Raw genomic sequence first — 23,337 nt, forward strand, 5'->3', positions numbered from 1 at the left:
TATTCATTATGGTTCTATTCACTTTTTAGATTCATTAAAAAATCGATGTATTTGCTCAATAATATAGATTAGATACATCAGTTTTTCCATTAATTTAAAAAGTTAATTTTTACTTATAATGACAGAAAGCAATATTACATAATTACCTAATTATGTTATATTTTTTTCGACAATCTATAAGTTTTTTTAAAAAAAACTGTTACCGTTTTTAGCTTATAAACTATAAATTAGCTTATTGACCTTTGTAAACAGAGCCTAAAGGAATTTTGTCTCCTTCACAACTCCAAACAGTGTTTCTAATTGCCTCTTAAAAAATGCTTAGTTAAATAGAAATGTTGAAGTTGATGAATGTTCACAAGAGTACATCCCTCTTTAAACAACTTGATAGCAATCATAAAATCAAATTGAACTTTTAATTTTGTAGAATCTATGTTAGAAGCAAGGTTATCAAAACAGGACCGGACCGGCCGGTCGGACCGGTCGGACTGTGAATCAATCAGTGAATCGACCGGGCAGTTCAAGCAGTTTTGCAGAATTTTTTTTTTTAAAAGAAAAAAAGGGCAAAACAACGTCATTTTAACTTCTTTTTTTTTAAAAAAAATCTGAAACAAAATAACGACGTCGTAGGAATAGAAATTTTTTTTGTTTTTCATCTATTTTTCATTTGGTTTGAATTATAAATTTTATTTTATTTTGACTTGTGATATTTTATCTTTTTAATGTGTGAAATTATGAAATATTGAGCAATTATTCATATATTTTTATTTATATATTAATTAAAATATATATATTTAATTAAAAACGGTTCGACCCCGATTGAACCCGGTCCGACCAATTGAACCTTGAACCGGTGAGCTAGCCGGTTCGATGACCGGTCCGGTTCTGAAAACCTTGGTTAGAAGTCCCACATTGGCTAGAGATATGGCAAAGATAACCTTTATAAACCTCAACTCTCAAGCTAGAGTCCCACATCGGTTGAGAGATGATCTGACTAAGTGTTTATAAACTAGAGGCAATCATCACCTTACAAGCCGATTTTGTAACGATGAATTAGGCCTAATACTCAATTCTAAAAATCTACGCTCTCAAGCCAACTTTAAACCATGAAAGGTCCCCTTAATTCCATTTCAAGTACTGAAGCAGACCTTAAAGATGCTACAAACGCAAACATAAAATATAACTATCTCGTAAAATTGCACCATTAAGTTGACTTATGCCTAGATAAAATATAACTATACATACAATATAATATAGTATAATTAAATGGTGATGAGAATGAGATAGCATAGTCTCTATCATCATAAAAAAGAAAAGAAAACAGCAACATCTAATATACGAAATTGATAATTTTTACGGTAGACTTTGAAAATATTTGCAAATCGTTGAATATGGCAGGTAAATGAAATATTTTATTAGTAAAATTTAATAAAAATATTATCGGTGAGCTTAGTTTAATTGGTAGGATATTACATTTTATATGCGAAGAATCTTAAGGGTGAAATTTCTAACCACTAAATTACATTTTTATAATAAAATTAGTAAAATCAATCTTAAACCAGCCTAATAAAATTATAATTTAACATATATATGACGTAAAATATGTATATTTCACTATAATTAATGAGTAAAAATTATTTTATTTCATACTTATAAGTTAGTTCAACCGCTAATTTTACAAAATGTGGTTCAATTGGTTTACAATGTTGGCAATGAGAATTGAACATAGTGGTTTTAAGGGATAAGTTTATAGTTGTGTGAAGAGATAACTGGTTTAATCCCATACAAAATTTTAAATAAATCTATTTTATCAATAAATTATTAATCTCTTATTTTTTGACTCATGTAACCAAAAAAATTCTAGAAAGACTAATTTATTAGAAAAAAAATTATGAGCAAAGACTTCGATAGGTTTGTAACTTGTAACCTAAAAAATTATGGTTTTAGAAGTCATCATTATTTAAAAAAGCAAACAACCAGTTTAACTTGTAACCTAAATTCACTTCAAGAGGTGAATTTTTAGTCATATTAGGTTCTGTTTGGCCGGGCTTTTTTTCAACCTATAAGTTACTTTTAGCTTAAAGTTAAAAAGTATAACTTTAAAGCTAAAGTAAAAGTTGTTTGGATTTTTAATTTTTTTTAATATAAAAGCTACTTTGAAAACAATTTTTGAATTTGATAAAATATTTCTAAAAAAAATATTATTTTATTTAAAATATCTTCTAAAATATTTAACACACGTGAGATTATTTTTTGGTGTATTAAGTGAAATATTTTTAAGAAGTATGTCAACTGAAGAAATTAATTTTGTATACAAAATAAAAAATTATAATATATTTTTTTTGTATTATTCTTTTTATGTAATTTTTTTAATGAAATTGTATTTGTTTTTAATATTTAAAAAACATAAAAAGAAATGTAAATAAGAAAAATAAATTATTTTTTTGTGTTAATATAGAATTTGAAATATTTCGAAATATAAAATTTAAACTAGTATCAATATATACTACGAATTTTCAAAATATGAATGTACAAAAGAATTGGTACTACCAATCGTTAGTTAGTTCAGTGGTGATTGGCATTGAACTTAGTAGAAAGGACCGCGGTTTGATCCCGCAATTGCGATCGGGAGGGAGCTGGAACCACTTGATGCCAATCGTCCGAACCACATAAAACTGCCGGAAAAAAAAATTGTGCAAAATACAAATTATCTTATAGGATAGACACCTTTGTGAAAGAGCCTTTGGTTGGTTGGGGTAGAAATTTGGTCAAACTGTTTTGGTCTACATTTGAGGTATTAGTGTGACGTGTGAGCCTTTGGTTGGTTGGGGTAGAAAGTTGGTCAACATTTGAGAGATAGTAGTAGGACGTGTGAGACTTTCATTGGTTGGGGTAGAATTTTGTAAATTGGTGAGTACATGGATGATTGTTTGTGTGCCAAACAGTTAGAAGAAATAAAATAAAATAAAATAATTTAAACAGCGTGAGTGGGATTCGAAGAGAGAACATAGCCGAGAAGCTGCTTTAGGGAAAAAAAGCTCCATATATCAACTTTGTTGAAAGCTCATTATTTGTTAATTTTACACACATAAATTAAGCTACTTTTTTAATTAAGTACTTTTAAAAAATATTGTTTGGCCCGACTTCTCCTTATATTAAGTAAAAAGTCTGAAATAAGCTGGGCCAAACGGTACCTAAGGTGTCTAAAAGAAACACTTGTGACCTAAAAGAAAATATCAGTAAATAAAATAATTCAACATAATTGAAGCATTAATAGTAAATTTTAGAAAAACAAGATAAATTTTAATAACAGTGCAATATTGATCATTAAAAATAGAAAACATTGATAATCCATATCTAGCTATGATACATCCTATAAGCTAAATTTACTCTACATTCTAATTCATGAAAATTGGTAACCAATACTTTTCAAATCCACATTACAAACATGAGTGTGTTTTTTGCCACAAAATACATTCCCATAGAATTAAATTCAAACCCTTTTATTCCAAACCTTTCTTGATATGCTTGTAGAGTCTTTGAGAGTGATAGTAGCAATATCAGCACATACATTGAGGCTCTCCGAAACATGATGAACTTCATTAATTTGTGATTTAGTGGTGTTTTGTTTGATGCTTTCCATGAAACACTTTCCACAAATATTTTTGATACCAGCAGCATCATAAAAGCCACATCCATTATTAGGGCAAATCTGTGGAACCATATTGTTTCAACTAGATGATGTTGGCTCAATTAATTCAAGAGTGAAAAATAGACGGTGATAAAGAACAAGAAGGTTTATGAATTAATATGAGAGAAATAATTGAATAAGGTGTGTTTAATATATGTATAGAGAGGATTGGAAATCTATTTTATCTTGGGCATCAAGTCTCGTTTTTTATTATCAAATCTTCTTATACAAGATTTGATTTTTCATAAAGTAAAAATCTAATCTTTTCGGTAAAGTAAATCATGAATCAATGTGAATAAAAATATATAATTTTTAAATATCTAATCTTTTTTTTTTTTGACAAAAAAAATCTAATTTTTAAATCTTATCTATTCTTAGAAAGGTCAAATGTGAATTTTATCAACAAAAAAAAAAACGTGAATCCTGAATGAATTTTTTATAGTACGTTAGTGAAAGTATCCTTCAAAAAAGACTTATTAAAAGTAAGATAAAATATAAGAAAATGCTAACTAGTGTTATAAATGATAAAATAAAAAATTCTTGGAACTTGTGTAATTTATTTCATTTTTTTCACTGATTGTGACTCCATCTTTCCTATTTTGTAGAAGCTCGTCAGGTGGTTATGTTTTCAGTTTGTTTCACTCGAGTTTGAGTTTCCTCTATTTGTTATTCCTTCATTTATTGTCTATTTAGAGAGAGATATACACAAGTGAAGATTAGTGGGATCCACTTTAATCGGCCCACTAATCTTTAATTTGTCTATCTCTATAAATGGACAATAAATGGAGGGATAACAAATGGAGGAAACCCCCGTTTCACCCAATAGTATTACAAGTCTGTTCGAGGAGTTCTAGGTCTAAGCGTGAATATACAGGAAGTTTAGGTTAGGTTAGATGTTACTTTAGCATTTTGTTGTGTGGTCCTTTTGAAACTGTCGGAATGATATAATATTTGCTAGGGGAACTATTTATGTCGACATGTAGGCCGAGAATGTGAAACTTTCATCCTGAAAGTGGTTCTTGGCCAAAAATGCAGGTATCCCCTACTCCTTCAATGAGTGATAGGTGCAACCTGTCTTGTGCTAGAGTCGATAGGGGTTGGTGGGATGCTCGTATTGGGTGTTGATGACTCTACTATGTGAGTGGTCTTCTCCTTCTACTTCTTCCCTTGTCATTCCTTTATCCGTTACCAGTTGTTTTGTTGCGGTTCGGTTTTTGGTAAATTGAAGGTAAAGCAATATAAAATACATATACTTTAACTTTTATTTAATTTTTTTTAATAAAAGTTTTTCTTGAAGGTATGCTCTGAGTGCAACTGCATAGACTAATTCACTCGAGATAAATGAGATATATTTAAAGAGTTAACTTTTCTTAAAAAATGTATTTCCGTACGTACCGATCTGAAAAGAACCGAAGACCAAATAATTAAGGGGGTTCAAATATGAAAGCTTTCCTTTTTGTTAGCGACTAAAAGCTTTCCTTTGAAAACATATTGGATGCAAAGAGCATAATAACCATAATTCTCATATAGTCTAATGTCCCTCCCTCTTGTAAATCCCAACACCCATTTCTCTATAACCCATCAAACTCACCAAAACTCAAAGTCAGTAAGATTTAATTAACCTTTCAAAGAGATAGCTTGACATTACCAACTAACTAATTAATTCATGATGTTTTGTTCCAAATAATTTTTTATATTTTTAAAGAGATAAGAATGTTAAACAAGTGTTTAATTAATTAGATATAACATTCAAATGCTTGGGGAAAAAGTAATAATGCTAGCTAGTAAATTTGTGTTTCATAATAAAAACTAAATAAACTACACATTTAATGAAGTGGTCATAATAATTCAATGGAATTTGGATACAATTTATAAAATATATGAACATTTTGCATGACAAAATATAACCCTAGGCCTACGGTTGGAAGTTGAGACCTTTCCTCTCATTATCATAAACAGCTTATCCCCTCTTCCTCTTATGAATCCTTTTCACTTTCCTTTCTTCCATTCTTCATTCAAACTTTTCCATTTATTCTCAAAAGTTTCACTAAATTTCATTGCAATTCTGTGAACAATATGCCTTGGATGGTAAAGCAATCCTTGAGAGAAAACAAACCTCATATCATCAGCAAATTCTTCAGGTGTTGAATATAATTTCAACTTGGTTTCAATATCTTTCAAACCAATTGCCTTCAACTTTGACTTGTTCACTAAACGATTTGTCTTCGATAAACCCTCCGAATACTTGTGATCAAGAGGATATTTTAGAGCCCAACCATCTCTTCCTTCTAGCATCCTCTTCAAAATCACCCAACATTGCATCTTCTTGTATCGTTCCATTGGTTTCTTCACCTTCTTGATGATAACTTCTTCTTCACCATCACCATACCTTGGGTGATCTTTGAGTACACAAGTTGTTTTAGGGCCCAAATTCTTGTTCATCATCTTGCAGCCAAAATCACCAACATAATCCTTTGTTTTGGTCGAAACGGTTGTTGTGGTAGGTTCCTTCTTGTTTTGGTCGGTATGTGCAACAACATTGTTCTTCTTATGTTGAGACAAACTTATTGTTGAATCCAACCAATAAGTTGAAATAATTGGTTTTCCATATTCCATCTTTCTCCTCTTTTGAGAATGATCATCATCCACAGAATCGTCAACATGTTTTTGACGATAAGAAATCTTTATTATAAGACGCTTATGATGTTCATTACAAGTAGTTAATGAAGAACTCATTGTTTGGTAATGCTAGAATGGAATAGCAATAACTAGTTAGGTTTCTAATTAGAAGCAATAGTATCTATATCTATCTAGTTAAAGATGGGTTTTATGAGAGTGAGAGTCTTATATATATATATATATATAGATAAAAAAAAGATCGAATTCTTAACGGTCTAGCTATTAATTAGATAGTATTTTTTTTTTTTGACAAAATTAATTAGATAACATTTAAATGTTGATGGTTACTAATTTTTTTTTTTGATAAGCATGGATACTAAATCATTGTTATCATCATTATCATCTATTAATTCGATAAAGAATTTGTTTTGAAAAGTTTTTTTTTATGTATCAAATAGTTAAGATAAAATATTCATAACAAATTTGTACCAAAAAAAATAATATTCATAACAAACTCTTTTTTATAATCGCACTTTGATTAATTTTAAATCTATTTCAGTAAAAAGAAAAATTATCTTTTCAATCTAATCTTCATGAAAAAGATAACTATTGGTTTTTTTTTTAAATATAGAAAATAATTAATCGAATTAGTATTTTTTTTAGGAGATCAATTAGAGTATATCTAAAAAAGGTTATAAGACCGAAGTATAAAGAGTATTGGATGTACAAGTACAACTAAGAAATTGGTTTAACTAAGGGTCTTGATATTATGTATATGGAGAAAATTCGATAGGTCATGAGTTCAATTATGGATTTGGACATGAAGCAGTGTTAAATCTCTTTGGAGAATTTTCCACTCATTTGAATACTACAAAGTTTGAGGGATAAATTTTTGTAGTTGTGTGCAGAGATAATTGGTTTAAACCTATTCAAAATTTTTTAAAAAAAATCTATTTTATCAATAAATTCTAGAAAGACTAATTTATTACCGTCTTATGAAAAAAAGATTTATTAGCAAAGACCTCTGTAGGTTTGTAAAAAAAAAAAAAAAAAACTTCTATAGGTTTATTAGTGCTGGATTTTTTTTTTCACTTTAAAAAAAAAAATTGTTATGATTAATGTTCTGTTTTCTAATTTCCAGCTAGCATAAAAAAATCCTAATTATTTGGATATACTATTGGTGTAATTTTTTTTTTTTTTTTGATAAGCAAATATTGAATTATAAGGAGTACAAGGGGTACTCAACCCTTACAATTCAAGAACAAACACATTAGATACATTGGAAACAGGCTAACGGATTACTACACCAATCTGAAAAAGCTAGATTAGCCTTGCTACTTAGTCGACCTACAAACCAAAACCACGCTATGTAAATAATTTTTTCCACTAAAGATCGTACATTAACACATTCCCCTCTAAACAATATGTTATTTCGCATACGCCAAATACACCACGTTGTTGCCAACCAAATAATATGACGAAAGTGCTTGCTTTTATGGCCTTTTGCTATTTCACCAAACTTTAAAAAATGTTGCTGAACCTGTAATAATGGTATAGAGCTAGTATTCATCCACTTGAAAATATGTTGCCAAATTTGAATTGATATGCAACAATTAAGAAAAACATGATGAGTATCCTCTTCCTCTTTGAAACATAAAACGCAGCACCTGTCATGATGATTAGTGAGTACTCCTTTGCGAAATAAAGCCTCCCTAGTTGGTAATTTTTCAAGCAACAACCTCCACCCGAAAATGCCAACTATTGGTGTAATTTAAATTTACACCGTCATCCAATATTTTAATTAAAGTGAAGTGTAGTAATGATTGCTATTTGATAACAGTTTAAAATTCATTCAATTTGGCTTTAAAAAAAAGTAACCATTTAATATCAAAATATTTAATCTTTGGATAATCAAGCAGGGGTGTAAAATAAAATAAAAACCCTATTTTATTTCATCAATTAATTGGTTTTGGAAGTTACATTCTCCGTTTTTTTTTTAAGTGTCCAGTTTTATCATATTTGGCATTTTTTTATGAACCGTTCAGTTTGTGTTTTAAGGATAAGATTTGTCAATTATACCATTTGTCAATTATTGTTATCTTTTTCAATATATTTTTTTATACATATATATTTGAAAAACTAATTTTTTTTTTTTTAAAAAAAAAAGAAAGAAAGTTTGTTTTTTTTTTTTTACGACAGGAAAGTTTTTTGCTTCCTTGTTATATTCAGATTTAAACAGAATTTGTTATTTATAATAATGGTTCATTGAAGATTTAAATAAGATGAGTACTAGGTGTAAATAATAAGAATTTATTGGCGAATTAATATGATGGTATAATAGGAAGACAAGGTGCAAAAATTCACTTTCTTAATTTTGTGTTATCATTCTAACTGAACACTTTTAAGAAAACGGAGAGAGTAATATTTTAAAAAGCAAACAACTAGTTTAACTTGTAACCTAAATTCACTTTAAAAGGTGAATTTCTAGACATGGATTACTTCACCAAAATAAAAACTTGTGACCTGAATAAAAAATATCAATACATACAAAGGGCGGTGATTCAATGATTTGGGGGCGGTGATTTCAACATTATACTTATCAATCAAATATCCTCCGGAAAACGGCGGACATGGTAAATAGCGATCAAGCAGAGTAGCCCACAAGTCTTATCAAGGCAGCTTGAAGGTGAAGAAAAGGCGAGACAACGAGATCGCCAAAGATGAAACAGATCGAGTAAATTTAAATGACATGGATTGTGTTTCTTCTAACTTAATCATGGTCATGAGTTCGATTACGGGTTTGGGTACGCATGCAACGGTGTTAAAACCCTGTTTTATTTCATCCATTAAATAGTTTTGGAAGTCATTATTTAAAAAGCAAAAAACTAATTTAACATGTGACCTAAAAGAAAAATATCAATACCCAAAATAATTCAACATAATTGAAGCATTAAGATAGTACTCCAGTCCACGTGTTTCAAAAACAAAACAAAAAAAGATAGAAAAACAAGATAAACTTTGATAACTGAGAAATATTTATCATTAAGAATAGAAATACATCCTACAGGCTAGGGTACATTCCCATAGTAACATTGAAACCCTTTTAGTCCAAACCTTTGTTGATGCTTGTAGAGTCTTTGAGAGTTATAGAAGCAATAGCAGCACACACATTGAGGCTCTCCGAAACATGATGAACTTCATTAATTTGTGATTTAGTGGTGTTTTGTTTGATGCTTTCCATGAAACACTTTCCACAAATATTTTTGATACCAGCAGCATCATACAAGCCACATCCATTATTAAGGCAAATCGATGGAACCATATTGTTTCAGCTAGATGATGTTAATTGGCTCAATTAATTCAAGAGTGAAAGAAAAATATAGATGTTGATATCACTTCACTATTTTGAAGGAGAAGAAGGTTTATGAATATGAGAGAAATAATTGAATAATTGAGTAAGGTGTGTTTAATATATATAGAGAGAGGGGTTTGGAAATCTATTTTATCTTGGGCAACAAGTCTCGTTTTTTATTATCAAATCTTCTTCTAAAAGATTTGATTTTTCATAAAGAAAAAATCTAATCTTTTCAGTTATTCCCAAAAAGTAGATCATGAATCAATGTGAAAAAAATCTAATTTTTAAATCTTATCTAATCTTAGAGAGGTCAAATGTGAATTTTATAAAAAATAAAATAAAATAAAATGTGAATCCTGAATGTTTTATAATACATTATTAGAAGTATCCTTAAAAAAAACCTTATTAAAAGTATTAAAATTAGATGAGGCTCCAAATCAAAGCCGTCTAATTTATTTAATCTGACTGCCTTAATTAACCATTAATTTTTTTAGCGTGTGCGTATCATGCCTGATACTTCCCTTGTAATTGGCGTAGAATAAAAACACTGTACTGGTCTTCTTCCTTCACATATATCCCCGTGTTTTTAAGTTTACAATAGCCACAAAGAAGTTTTTAACCACCTACTTTAAGGAACTTACCATCATGTCATTGCCGGTATTAAAAAACATCTTTTATATGTAAAATTATAATGAATCTAGTCATTAAGCTCAAGTGGTTAATCAGCTTCACCAAAAAGGACGAATTTCAAGAGAATCTCCGTTCGATTCTTGGGTGGAAGAGTTCCTTGGCCAGACTTTACTTACCTCGTGACCGAACTCTGAACTACTTGGGCCCCTTTTCCCTAGGAACCAGAGGGTTATAAACAAAAAAAAATAAATTATAATGCTTCTTTTAATAAATTTATATTCTTCATATATATATAAATAATTATTTAGGAAATTATTTATTTATTTAAAATAAATGCAACCATAAACAAATTCTAGCTCTACCAACAAAAATGTCAAAATTGCTAGTGTTGAACGTCATGACAGCGATTTGAACCCCGACCCTCCACTTTGTGTATGTGAGTTTCCAATAATGTCATTTCATCTATGTATCCAAAGAAAAATAAATAAATAAATGCAACCAGTATTATTACTTTTTTTTAACCAAAACAAGAAATAATAATAATAATAATAATAATAATAATAATAATAATAATAATAATAATAATAGTGGCAAGTCCAAGAAAATGCCACCTTTATTACTTAACAATCTTAACCTCAAAATTCTCAAGATAAACTACTTTCTATTGAATGTTGGTATTTTTTAATTCATTGTTATTCGCATTTGAGACAATCTTATTTGAGATCATTACAACAACAATTGTTAGACATCTAAGAATTTATTATCCCACAAGATTAAATCAATAACCTAACATGTTTCACATCCAACCCCTTTGCTTCTTCACACTATAAACCATCTATACATCATATACTCCATGGCCACATTACAAAATGAAAATTTTTCTAATAAACTCTTTAAAACATTCTGATATAAGCTTTTGTTTGCTTGGTGCATGTAATTGTGTGATGGAGGATGCAAACATAAACTATATGGGCATTATATTTATTCAGGGTACAAATTTCAGTTTCACTATACAATTGAAAACATGACAATTGGAATTGCCATTCATATCATACTTTTTACCATGTTTGTGGATATAGATGCATATTATGATAAACGCTGCACAACTGCAAACAAATACATATTAGTCAAGGTTACACACAACCTTTCTCAGAGCCATGCATGAGAAATTGAGTAGAAAACCACTCAGAACTCCCGCTCTGGGAACATGACAGGAGCTACGAGAGACCATAAGTATAGTAGAGCAGTTGCCCAGCAAGTGATAATCCGAACCCAAACTGAAGGCCACCCCACATCAACCAACTTACCACTCTCTCCAACAGAGGTAGACCAACCTGTCAGAAGCATTGCAGAATACATGCTAGCAAGAGAGAAAATCAAGTGGAAGAAGGCATATGAATATGTAACTGGCTTCGCTTTCTCATTACTTTCTTCCTCCTTAGTATCCAATGGAAGCAAAGGCTTCCCTGCAGCATAACCAGAAATGGCAGACTGTCAGTATTATACTAGCATGTGATCAACTAATAATAATGACCAACCATTATCCTTCATACCACTAAAATACAAAATCACACTCAGCTCTTTATGGCCAACAAAAGCATTCTTAGATTTCAAGTTCAGATATTGGATAGCTAGACATTTGATTTAGCATATCGCGACATAAAAAAATTGGGTTTGATTATTTATCTCAGCTCTTTATGACCAACAAAAGCATTCTTAGATTTCAAGTTCAGATATTGGATAGCTAGAAATATGAATTTAGCATATCATGATAAAAAAAAATATATTAGGTTTTGATTATTTACCAGCACGAGGTGAGCTTGGTGGGGAAAGCACTGCGGCGGAAGATCCAGCACGCACGGCAGAATACACAACTGATAAAACTGTTGTGACTAATCCCAAAGTAAGAGAGCCAGTGGAAACAGCTTTTGAGTGTTTGTGAAGACCATTGCACTCATAATCTCTGGGTTCACTAGCCATTGCACTATAGCAGAGATAAGTGCAGTATAATGATATTGCTGAAGCAGGCAAAATGCTTCCATTTACCTGTAAACGAGAATGGATTCAATGGGTCATCAATGTCTACATATACTGTACAAAATAGAACCAATTCCTAACCAAACAAAATAAGATCCAGCAATTAATACTTCACGCCAAGGTTAGCAAAATATATAAACTTCTATATATTTTGTAAGAAGAAAACAATAATATAATATATTTTGGAATGTAATACATTCATATTTTCAAATTATGTAAGAAAGAAGCATAAAACCAAAACAAAACAGATAAGAAACTATATTTAATATCTAACAGGTTATATATGAACATCAATACAACCATATTTTCATCAAGTGCATAAGTTAAAACAAATGGAAAATGCATCATTTACATCTTCCAAGCAATAACAATTCCATTTCATATGATACAACATTGGTGAAATTCAACATATGAAAAACAAGGAAACCAAAATATAGTAGTTAGATACAGTGTAATTAAATAAATGAACTTACTGCAGGATGTAAAGCTACTATGGCAAAAACAAATGCGAGCATCAGGGTCATAGAAATAAAGAAGACATTGATTCCACAGTCCTGTCCAGATGGTGTGAAGAAGTGAAAGAGAACTCCCGAGAAAACAAGTGTGGCCACGTAACAAACAAGTGAAACAACAAATAAAGCAATATACCTGTAACAATAAAAAACAATTCAATACTGATTAATATATATCAAAGAAAGGAAACTATGCTACAGAAGTAAAATAATATAGCAAAGCCAAAAACTGACCAGAATTGTTCATCATATCCAACCCATGTGTCATTCCATCTATGAACAAAATCCAATAAGAGCACAACTTGAACAAGAAGAAACATGCCGGAGCCAAACTTTGATATTGTCTCTGCAAGTAAAACAAAATTCATCAGTCATAAACAAATTTACATGTCAGATGCCATATGAAAACACATGTCTACAGTATTTCTCTTCGAATCAAATTTGATTTTTTGTCAACAACAGCAAGCTCAACATGCATAGCAGTTAACTAAAACAAATGCATTTCAATATGCAAACTAAAATAACATAAAAAAAAAAAAAAAAAACTCTCACCATAAAAGTTGATGATCTCGTTTGGAAGGAAAAATGTAAAGATTATCATAAGACACCAACAGATAACTTTCATCATCCAACCCCCATGATGCAAACCATCACGAGGATCCTTCTGTGTTTTGACGCCAACCATCATAGTAGCCAGAATAGTAAAAAATAGAAAGTTTCCAAAGCTAACACGAAGAACTGCATCTGTCTCAAACCACTCCCGGCTCGGAGTTTGTTTGAAGTGATTAATCCCTGCAACATTTTACAAAATACATTAGCTCCATCCTCAAGTCCATAATAAGAACATTATTAACTTATTACATCCTCATTTAAGAATTAAATTCACTACATAACATCTAAGAATTAAATTCACTACATAAACTTGTAATCCATATAAAACATACTAGTATTTAACTTGCAATAAAAAATGAACTCAGGGATAAAAAAGAAAACTATTTACATGTATTTTCCATAGAGTAAACCACTAAATCAATCTGTAGGGTGCAATCAAATAGGTCCAAGATATTATGAGAATTTCAAGTTGGTCCCTATATTTAACCGGTGTACTATCAATAAAGTCCCTGTATTTTAACAACTTAATTTCAATTTGATCCCTAAATTTACCCATTTATTATCAATTTAGTCTAGCATACTCTCAGAAAGACTAACATGAGTAAAAATTTGACAGAATCAATCTTTTTGAGAGCACCTACAAAGTTATCAACAAATTTAGTTGTTTTTCATATATGAATTCTAGTACAAAACAATTATTACCAAAAACAATACAAAATTAATAATAAATTCGACTCAATGATCAAACAATTAAAAAATTAAACAAAAAGATTAACAATTTTCGAATTAAATTTCAAACCGCAAAATTAGAAAGAAGAAAAAATTGAATTAGGGTTTGAAGGAGGGAATAAATAATTACAAGGAATAGATTCCATGAGAGGAGCAGCGACTTCACGAAGGATCCAAGCAACAACAAGAGAAAGAGCAAAGAGACCACAATAAGCGATCCTGGCTGAACGACGGCTGATCCCTGAAACGACGGTCCTGCAAGCGTCGCATGCGCAAGCTGCGCAGCATGACGCTAAGCATGAAGCAGCCCACATCGATTGATGTTGTTGTTGATTTTAGGGGATTGAATTAGGGTTTTGAATTGGGAATTGGAAGAGTAAAATTGGGGATTTTTTTTTGTTAGGTCGCAGATGAAGACGACGAAGTGAAAAGAGAAGAGAAGAATATTTTTTGTTTTAAGAGTTTTGGATTTCTGACGTGTCTTTGACTCTTTCTTCCCTTTAAGTACGCGCCATTCGTGTCATGCGATCCTTTTATACAGTACTACTAGTTCCACTAAGGATAATTTCAGCGAAACTACATCTTTATTTTATTTTTATATTTTTTGACAAAAGCCCTTTTGTTCATTTATTCGTAATTGTAGTATGATTTTTAAAAATTTTAAATTTATGATTTTATTTTACGATATAAGATATACTTATGATTGAAAATAAATAAAGAAATAAAATTTAAAATTCATATTTAAACATGAAAAAATTATTAAAATGTTAATTTCTTCAGAGCTACTTTTCTTTGTTGTTAAATATTTTTGTCCTTTTTATAATTATTTTTGGCTATTACAATAATTTAGAAAAAAAAATGGGTCAAATCTGAAATTTTAAAAACTGAAATCAATTTACAATTTTCTAAATATATTTTAGGGACCAATTTATAATTTAAAAAAAAAAATAGGTGCTAATTTTCCATTTTTGGAACTTTAGGGGTCAATTTTAAATTTTAAACAATATGGACTAACTTGCAAATTTTAAAATATTAATAAAATCCAACTTGACATTACACATTGTATACACTAAAGAATGCACCTAACCAAGCTGTCACTTCTTCCAATGCCAAAAGAGCATTGTGGTAAGAGATTTGGCACTCCCCTGCCAAATAGGTTATTTATGCTTATAGGTAATATGTTTCTTTAACCATCAAAGCAAGATTGATGTGTCCCCAATACATCATTTGTGTCGATCTTTGTATGCTAAGTGTTAGAACGCTAAGTGTTAGAACCGTAACTCCGGCTCGAAAGAATAAAGAAAGGATAAGCACAGACAATGAACAAATGATGTTTAGTAATAAAGTTCAACCTATTGTGCAATAACAGGCCGAAGCAGGTCTTGATAAATCTGGATTGTGGGAAGCAATTAATAAAAAGAGCAAAATAGCACACAGATAATGGATTAAAAGACATATTTCTCAGTCCAATGAAAACAAAGACGATAAAACTTGAAATCATCAACATCACCGCGTGGTCTTGGCAATCACCTTGGATTTATATTCATCAGAATCTTACCTATGCAATTCTGACCCGAATTGCAATCACCACCATTAACAGAAGTGGGATAGAACCCTCATGTTGTACCCCTCGCTTGAGGTATCTTGCGATAGGTAGTTCCCCTTCTTGGCCTTGTAGTTGGGTACCACAATTTAGAACTATGAGTTTGAGAAACCAACTTAACATATAGACTTCGTAAATTGTCAACCATTAAAACTTTTGGTGAAATTTGATTCATTAATTTATGAGCTTTATTTAGAAACATATTATTATTATTAGTGACTGATCAGAGTCAGTTATGAACTACTTTAAAGTTTAAACTATACTGTTATTGTTATCATGTATATGTATGTATTTCATTTTGGCATCATGGTTTTCAAAAGAATAATTCGATTTAAGATTTTTCCCAATCCTGAAACTCAGAACACAAATCTTCATAAAACAAGACAAGATCGTTGGCACGAGTGGATTTCATTTTGTTTATGCTATGAGGTTCCAAGGGTAAAAAATATATATAGAAAATGTACCATAATTGGGTATGGTTTAGTAAAAAATTAGCTAAACATTCTGTAGCAATCAATAGTTAAATTCATTGTTGATTAGCACTGAACTTTTGTTTGGTACTTATGTGATAGTTGTAAAATTTGTCAGTCCTAATTTATTTTCTAATACATATATTTTAACCTGTGAAATCAGTGTGTGGTTCCTGGGCGAAAACTATTTTTATTCCTGATGAGAAAGAACGCGAGAAGGCTATTGAAGAATTATACGAGGCTTTACAGTTTCTTGAGAATGAGTTGAAGGATAAGTTTTTTGGAGGAGACAAGATTGGCTTTGTGGATATTGCTGCTCTTTTCATCCCTTTATTTCAAGAAGTGGCAGAGAAGCAGTTATTTACAAGTGATAAATTTCCCAAGCTACACAAATGGAGTCAAGATTTTTACAACCATCCAGTCGTCAAAGAAACTATGCCTTCAAAAGAACAACAATTTGCGTATTTTAAAGCCCGCGCTGCAAGCCTTGCTGCTCCATCAAAATAGAGTGAGTGAGACTTTGTTTGAACTTGTAATGAAATTTGTTTAAGTACTTGTTTTTGTTGAGTTTTTGAGTGTTTTAATTTCGTTTCAAATGGAATATACTATATGATTCCCCCATTCCATTTTGTAACACAATAATATGGTTGAAAGAATAATTCCTGAATTTTTATGTCTTGATATGCAAAATAGTCATTTTATTTTATGTCTTGAACTTTTGAATTTAGGTGGACACAAATTATTTTACTTTTGATATTTAATTTGATATTTCGTTGTTAATTTATGCTTAGTTAAGTTTTGGCTTTAATGCAGTTTTGATCCCTCTATTTTGAAAAACCTGAATTTTTGATCCCCCTATTTTAAAACTCAGCACTTTTGATCCCCTATTTTAGTTTTTTGTTAGTTTTAGTCCCCCACCTCAATTTGGTCAAACTTTTGCTTATGTGTTATGCTCACTGATGACGTGACATTGTACATGTGGACAAACAATTTCCTTAGATAGTGTCCCGAGCCCCAATCTTTTGCTTCTTTGATTGCAGTAATGTAAACACGATCATCTTTAAGGAATCCCATTGCAAAACATGCATCTCTATAGGTCAAATATTGTGTGTCACCAATTTTTCTGACATCATCATAGCAAGTTGTCCATATGTACAATGTCACGTCATCAGTGAGCATGACACATTAGCAAAAGTTTGACCAAATTGAGGTGAGGGACTAAAACTAACAAAAAACTAAAATAGGGGGATCAAAAGTGCTGAGTTTTAAAATAGGGGATCAAAAGTTCAGGTTTTTCAAAATAGGGGGATCAAAACCGCATTAAAGCCTTAAGTATTTAAAAAGATAAGTACACTTGACAAATAGTAACACTTTTTAAAAATAAAAAAATAATAAATAGTAACAACTTAATCTTGATTTTTTTTTTTTTTGATAAGCTCTTGATATTTCATTGTTAATTTATGCTTAGTTAAGTATTTAAAAAGATAAGTACACTTGACAAATAGTAACACTTTTTTAAAAAAAAAATAATATATAGTAACAACTTAATCTTGATTTTTTTTTTTTCTGATAAGCTCTTGATTTTTTTTTTTATTTGATAAGCTCTTGATTCTTTTTGTAGGTGGACACAAATTATTTTACAAGCTGCAACCTCATTATACTTTTGGTATTTAATTTGATATTTCGTTGTTAATTTATGCTTAGTTAAGTATTTAAAAAGATAAGTACACTTGACAAATAGTAACACTTTTTTTAAAAAAAATAATAAATAAATAGAAACAACTTAATCTTGATTCTTTTTGTAGAAAAGCCCATCTAAGATTAACCTCATTATTTTACTTTTGATATTTAATTGTTAATTTATGCTTAGTTAAGTATTTAAAAAGATAAGTACACTTGACAAATAGTAACACTTTTTTTTAAAAAAAATAATAAATAGTAACAACTTAATCTTGATTTTTTTTTTTTTTTGATAAGCTCTTGATTCTTTTTGTAGAAAAGCCCGTCTAAGATTAACCTATTCACACCCAATATATATACTGTGTGTTTGTAAATAGGTGTTTATAGCATAACAATAGCATCACATTAGAAAGGTCTGGCCGCAAGTTCTATAGTTTTTTGTAGCAAGTTCTAAATTCCTTCTTCAATTTTAATATTTGTTGCACAACTGATCTGTGTTCAGTTAGTTTGTGTTCCGATGGATATACCGTCGCCGTCATGTATTACATACGATCTCATAACCGAGATCCTACTTCTGCTTAGTGTTAAAACCATGATGCGACTCAAATCTGTGAGCAAGTCATGGAACACTATCATCTCCGATCCATGCTTCATCGAACAACACCTTAAGAAGTCATTACAAAACCCACAACTTATATTAATCTCCAATCCTTCGAGTGGCGTCGTTTCCTTCCCGATGCATCGTTTACTTCAGAACCCATCAAGCACGGATTCTTGCCATTTCCGCGGTTCAATGAACAACTCTCAGGTCATTGGTTCCTACAACGGATTGCTTTGCTTGCTTTTCAAGGAAAACAGGTGGAAGTACACGGAGTACCAGTTCGTTTTATGGAACCCTGCCACTGGAACAATATCTTTAAAAGTAGGGACTTTTAAAGACTCTTACGCTGGAAGCCCTTTCAAGTTCACTTTTGGTTTTGATATTTCAACCGGAACTTACAAGGTGGTAGCCCTTGCAAAAAAGTGTAAAGAACTTGAGGTTAGAGTTTTCAGTTTCGGTGGTAGTGATTGGAAAAATATTCAAAGTTTCCCTATAAAAGATCAAGAAATTAATGATGGTGTACATTTGAGTGGTACTATTAACTGGTTGGCTCTTTCCAAATACATGCAACAATTTAATCAACATGGTTGGATCTCGAATCATATTATTGTTAATGCTAAACAATCTGTGATTTTTTCACTTAATCTATCAACGGAGACATACACACAAATTTTGCTTCCTTCGGGTTTGGATGAGGTGTCGATGTCATTTCCGCCAACTCTTGGGGTGCTAACGGACTGCCTTTGTTTTTTGCACGATTGGAAAGCAACCCAATATGTTATATGGCTTATGAAGGAGTTTGGAGTTCAAGAATCTTGGACTCAATTATTTAGAATTGACTACTGCAAAATCAACCATCGTCGTTCATATTTGTTGGGATTCAGTATTTGTCCATTGCGGCCAATGTACCTTTCTAAGGATGAAGATACACTGATATTTGCTGAATATATAAATTGCCCGGCAATTATCTATAGTAAGAGAGATATGAGAGTCAAGAAAATTAGAATTTCCCACAAAATGTATTGGTTTACTGCCATGAACTACGTCGAAAGCTTGGTTTCTACTGTTTGATCAGCTACTGAATGTGCTAAATAGTGTGAATGCTGGAACTACCGTATCAAATACTAAAGCATTTGTTTTCTTTGACCTTTACACATTTGCATACTCCTCTATTGTCATGTAATGATTGCTTATTTGATCAATGTCAATTGATGATTCTTTGTTATTCTTTATAAAATGCAAACTCCTCTATTTCTGCATTTACATTTGATCTTTTTTTTATAAGACATTTGATTCTATTTTATTTACGGTTTAATGTAGTTTACTTTGGAAATTTTGTGTGTATGTTAATTAGTATTTTTCTTTTGGCATTTGTGGACACAAACTCAAACTTAGTTGTATACTGAACATTTTGTTGTGAAGTTCGGGGGAGCTCGAGAGAAACATTGGGTCAAATGTTCCATGATTACAAGAGAAGTAGACGTCACTTCTCCACCCAAAACTTTAATTCCATGTTTATTGGTTTTTTGTTAGATATGTAATCTTTAATCAGTTAATCTCTGGATGACAGCAATGTCATTCCATGATTCAAACATATATATAAATATCTTGCTATATATTGATTACTTATTTTTCAATTAGTATAATAATCCTCTAACTTGGACGAGAAAATCGGGAAGAGTTCAAAACTGTCAATAAATCAAACTGCAATTGTTATATTTCTGTTATTTTGAAAGGGTTCAACTCTGTATATTGATTACTTATTTTTCAATTAGTATAATAATCCTCTAACTTGGACGACAAAATCGAGAAGAGTTCAAAACTGTCTGTACCGTGCCATGGACCAGGGTGTGATTTGTTAAGGCCCAATACAAAAAAGCCCAATCAATTATAGTCCATAAGGTTCACACCAAAATATCTTATGTTTCTCACCATGATGATGACACGTAAAGATTACCACCACCTCCATGATCTACCATAGCTTGGAGAAGAAGGAAAAGAAGCTTGGAGAAGAAGGAGAAGAAACCGCCCACTACCCATGAATTCCTCCACAAGCAAGGCGGTTATCAAGCAACAAGAGAGAGATGTTTTGCCTATAAATAAGATCTTCATCAAGAGAATAGGAGACTCTCTCATTCTGAGAAACCACCATACTTTCCTTCTTGTAAAGAGACAATTCTTTCATTCTTGTAAAGTTAATCAATTTTTTTTCTCTGATCATACTTGTATCCATTATCAATCTTGAATAATACACACCCCCTATGTTCTTCACCAGAACATTTTGGCGCCCACCGTGGGGCCCGGTAAAACGATTCCTGGGCCACACCTACTTTCGATACGGAGGGATGCATCATTCCTTCCATGACCATTCATTCAATCCGGTTAGATTCGTGTTCCAAATCTGGATATTCATGTTCCTTATTCAAGGCTATAATCACGACCAATTGAGGAAACTATCATCAACAACAGTATAGACATCATCTTCATATTGCACAAAATCACGAGAATACTCGCCACCATCTTCATACATAGTGTTTCCGAGGAAGAAAATCAGTTCACATGTCTTTTGCGGCTGGGGAGAAATTGTCATTGCCGCCGTTAGATTTGTGAAGAATCGCCGTGTCGGCGCCATGATTATGTGGGAACCGGTCTAGTGACTGGATTAGGCGAAAACACGATGATCCGTCGAAACAAATCATCATCAAAGGGTCACAGGCTCAGTAGCATAACCCAGGTGATATCATTCTAAATCTCCTTGATGAAATCTAACATTTTATCTGTTCCTTTCAATAATCAATGTATATAAAATCCACCTAGATGAATCTATATTATTGGAAGAGAACATAGGATTCATTCAGTGTCATCAGTTATGACATTTGGTTAAAACTTGAAACTCTTTCATCAACACTATAATTACCGGCATTCTATAATTACTCACATTTGGTGAAGAATTGGTTATATTCAGCCACAAGTCATTACTCATAATCTTACAATAGTTAATGAAGTTTAGTCTTATAAGTTTTCTGCAAAGTATTGCTGATGTTAACATGTTCACTAACACTTATCCATGTCCTAGTATAGTTGGACTCTTATTTGACTAAGTTTGATATATTGGCGTTGCTTCTAATAATGTAAGCACAAATTATCATTTATCTAATGAAAGTATCAAGTTGATCATAGTGCAGGGACTATCAATAGACATGATGAATCCTGGCCACACTAAAGAGATTCTTTGGTAAGACTGGGAGGAAAAATGAAGAAAGAAGGGCTGAAGGACGTGAGTAGATGAAAGCGGTCATAAAGTTGCTACCAAAAGTTGTCGCCCGTTAAAATCTTTGGTCGCCAACAGTTGCCGAAGAATCAGTCTTTTGTTTGGTTTCGCACAACATAGAATTCTCATAACGAAATCCGGGTTTTATGACTATTTCCCTCTGTCTTTTTCTTCAAAATTTGTCATATGCTTATTTAATAAAAGATGATATCAATCAATCTAAGCTCTGGTGAACTTCATCCATAATTTATAGCCTAATTTAAAAAAAAAAATATCTGCTATACAAAATTACACAATGTATTAGTCAGGTTACAGGATACTTGTTTTTTTTACCATTTATAATTATAATTAATATTTGTTCATAAGGTGTAACCTGTAGAACGTTTTTAAAATTGGAGTATTGTTAGATTCTAGTTAAGAAGACAAAATATATGTTAATTAGTTATTATGTGTGAACTCGTTGACTTCAACACTTAGTAAGAGTATTGTTTAATCAGACTATTATGGAGTTCTTCGCTTGATTGATTACTCCTTTTTATTACTAACTTTTGGCAGTGAAACAGATTTTTTATCTGATTCCTTCCTATAAAATTTTCTTTGACAATGATATCATTCTGAGACTTCTTTATAAAAATTCAAAAGTTTCAAGCATTTATTAGCCAGATTCCTGGACTACTAACAACGGTGCTGCTGGTAGTGATAGCAGATCAACTCTGAGCAAGTAGTGGAATTTCTTTGATGGAATCGTTTGGTACGAAACATATGGAATATACAACACTCTCAAGAGGAGGCAAAACACAAGCAATTGGTCATTGATGCCACTCGGCGAGATAGAAGTCGCCAACTAATATTTCAGGTTGAAGCATATTCCGCGATGACTACCGCAATGGAACTCAGTCTCGCCACGCCAAAACATAATTGTTTTTCTTGCTAGGCGAGGAGCGCCGCAACAAACCACCCATGGCGGTATCATTTTCGTTTGTTTTATTTTTCATATATTATTATTGTTGAACTTCTAATGTATCAAAGCTTATTTGCAGCAATCATGATTAAGTTGCGGGCTCTGAAGAAACAAAAAACTAAACAAGGTTGCAAGGCCTTGGCGTTACCTGTAAGTCTTACGAGTTGGGTACGTCAGAAAAAGAAAAATTAAACAAGGTTGCAAGGCCTTGGCGTTACCTGTAAGTCTTACGAGTTGGGTACGTCAGAAAAAGAAAAATTAAAACAAGGTTGCAAGGCCTTGGCGTTACCTGTAAGTCTTACGAGTTGGGTACGTCAGAAAAAGAAAAATTAAACAAGGTTGCAAGGCCTTGGCGTTACCTGTAAGTCTTACGAGTTGGGTACGTCAGAAAAAGAAAAATTAAACAAGGTTGCAAGGCCTTGGCGTTACCTGTAAGTCTTACGAGTTGGGTACGTCAGAAAAAGAAAAATTAAAACAAGGTTGCAAGGCCTTGGCGTTACCTGTAAGCCTTACGAGTTGGGTACGTCAGAAAAAGAAAAATTAAAACAAGGTTGCAAGGCCTTGGCGTT

General features: G+C 31.5%; 4 protein-coding genes across 4 annotated transcripts; 2 read left to right on the forward strand and 2 right to left on the reverse strand.

Annotated features, from left to right (window-relative positions):
- Positions 1 to 5,677: 5,677 nt before the first annotated feature.
- On the reverse strand, positions 5,678 to 6,424 carry LOC123888052. Its single transcript, XM_045937003.1, has one exon. The coding sequence runs from the start codon at positions 6,422 to 6,424 to the stop codon at positions 5,678 to 5,680; it is 747 nt and encodes a 248-aa protein (XP_045792959.1).
- Positions 6,425 to 11,168: 4,744 nt separating this feature from the next.
- LOC123888053 (probable serine incorporator) lies at positions 11,169 to 14,722 on the reverse strand. The gene is made up of 6 exons (XM_045937004.1): positions 14,313 to 14,722; positions 13,394 to 13,633; positions 13,076 to 13,187; positions 12,803 to 12,977; positions 12,098 to 12,338; positions 11,169 to 11,758 (listed from the first exon to the last, which is right to left on the reverse strand). Exons 1-6 carry the CDS (start codon positions 14,494 to 14,496, stop codon positions 11,478 to 11,480), a joined length of 1,233 nt encoding a protein of 410 aa, XP_045792960.1. The 5' UTR covers positions 14,497 to 14,722; the 3' UTR covers positions 11,169 to 11,477.
- Positions 14,723 to 15,651: 929 nt separating this feature from the next.
- Positions 15,652 to 16,938, forward strand: LOC123892334 (probable glutathione S-transferase). Its single transcript, XM_045942124.1, has 2 exons — positions 15,652 to 15,835; positions 16,419 to 16,938. The coding sequence occupies exons 1-2, from the start codon at positions 15,652 to 15,654 to the stop codon at positions 16,760 to 16,762; spliced, it is 528 nt and encodes a 175-aa protein (XP_045798080.1). The 3' UTR covers positions 16,763 to 16,938.
- A 1,514-nt stretch (positions 16,939 to 18,452) lies between these two features.
- LOC123892335 (F-box/kelch-repeat protein At3g23880-like) lies at positions 18,453 to 19,607 on the forward strand. Its single transcript, XM_045942125.1, has one exon. It carries the CDS (start codon positions 18,453 to 18,455, stop codon positions 19,605 to 19,607), a length of 1,155 nt encoding a protein of 384 aa, XP_045798081.1.
- Positions 19,608 to 23,337: the final 3,730 nt, after the last annotated feature.

The sequence above is a fragment of the Trifolium pratense genome, linkage group LG6, assembly GCF_020283565.1.
Source record: "Trifolium pratense cultivar HEN17-A07 linkage group LG6, ARS_RC_1.1, whole genome shotgun sequence".
Lineage (NCBI taxonomy): Eukaryota > Viridiplantae > Streptophyta > Magnoliopsida > Fabales > Fabaceae > Trifolium > Trifolium pratense.

Coding starts and splice junctions, on each gene's coding strand:
- LOC123888052 (XM_045937003.1), bottom strand. CDS start 6,424: ATGAGTTCTTCATTAACTACTTGTAATGAACATCATAAGCGTCTTATA.
- LOC123888053 (XM_045937004.1), bottom strand. CDS start 14,496: ATGTGGGCTGCTTCATGCTTAGCGTCATGCTGCGCAGCTTGCGCATGC. Junction 13,188..13,393: donor CGAGATCATCAACTTTTATG/GTGAGAGTTTTT, acceptor TTTTACTTGCAG/AGACAATATCAAAGTTTGGC. Junction 12,978..13,075: donor GGATATGATGAACAATTCTG/GTCAGTTTTTGG, acceptor TTATTGTTACAG/GTATATTGCTTTATTTGTTG.
- LOC123892334 (XM_045942124.1), top strand. CDS start 15,652: ATGAAAACAAAGACGATAAAACTTGAAATCATCAACATCACCGCGTGG. Junction 15,836..16,418: donor CTTGAGGTATCTTGCGATAG/GTAGTTCCCCTT, acceptor CTGTGAAATCAG/TGTGTGGTTCCTGGGCGAAA.
- LOC123892335 (XM_045942125.1), top strand. CDS start 18,453: ATGGATATACCGTCGCCGTCATGTATTACATACGATCTCATAACCGAG.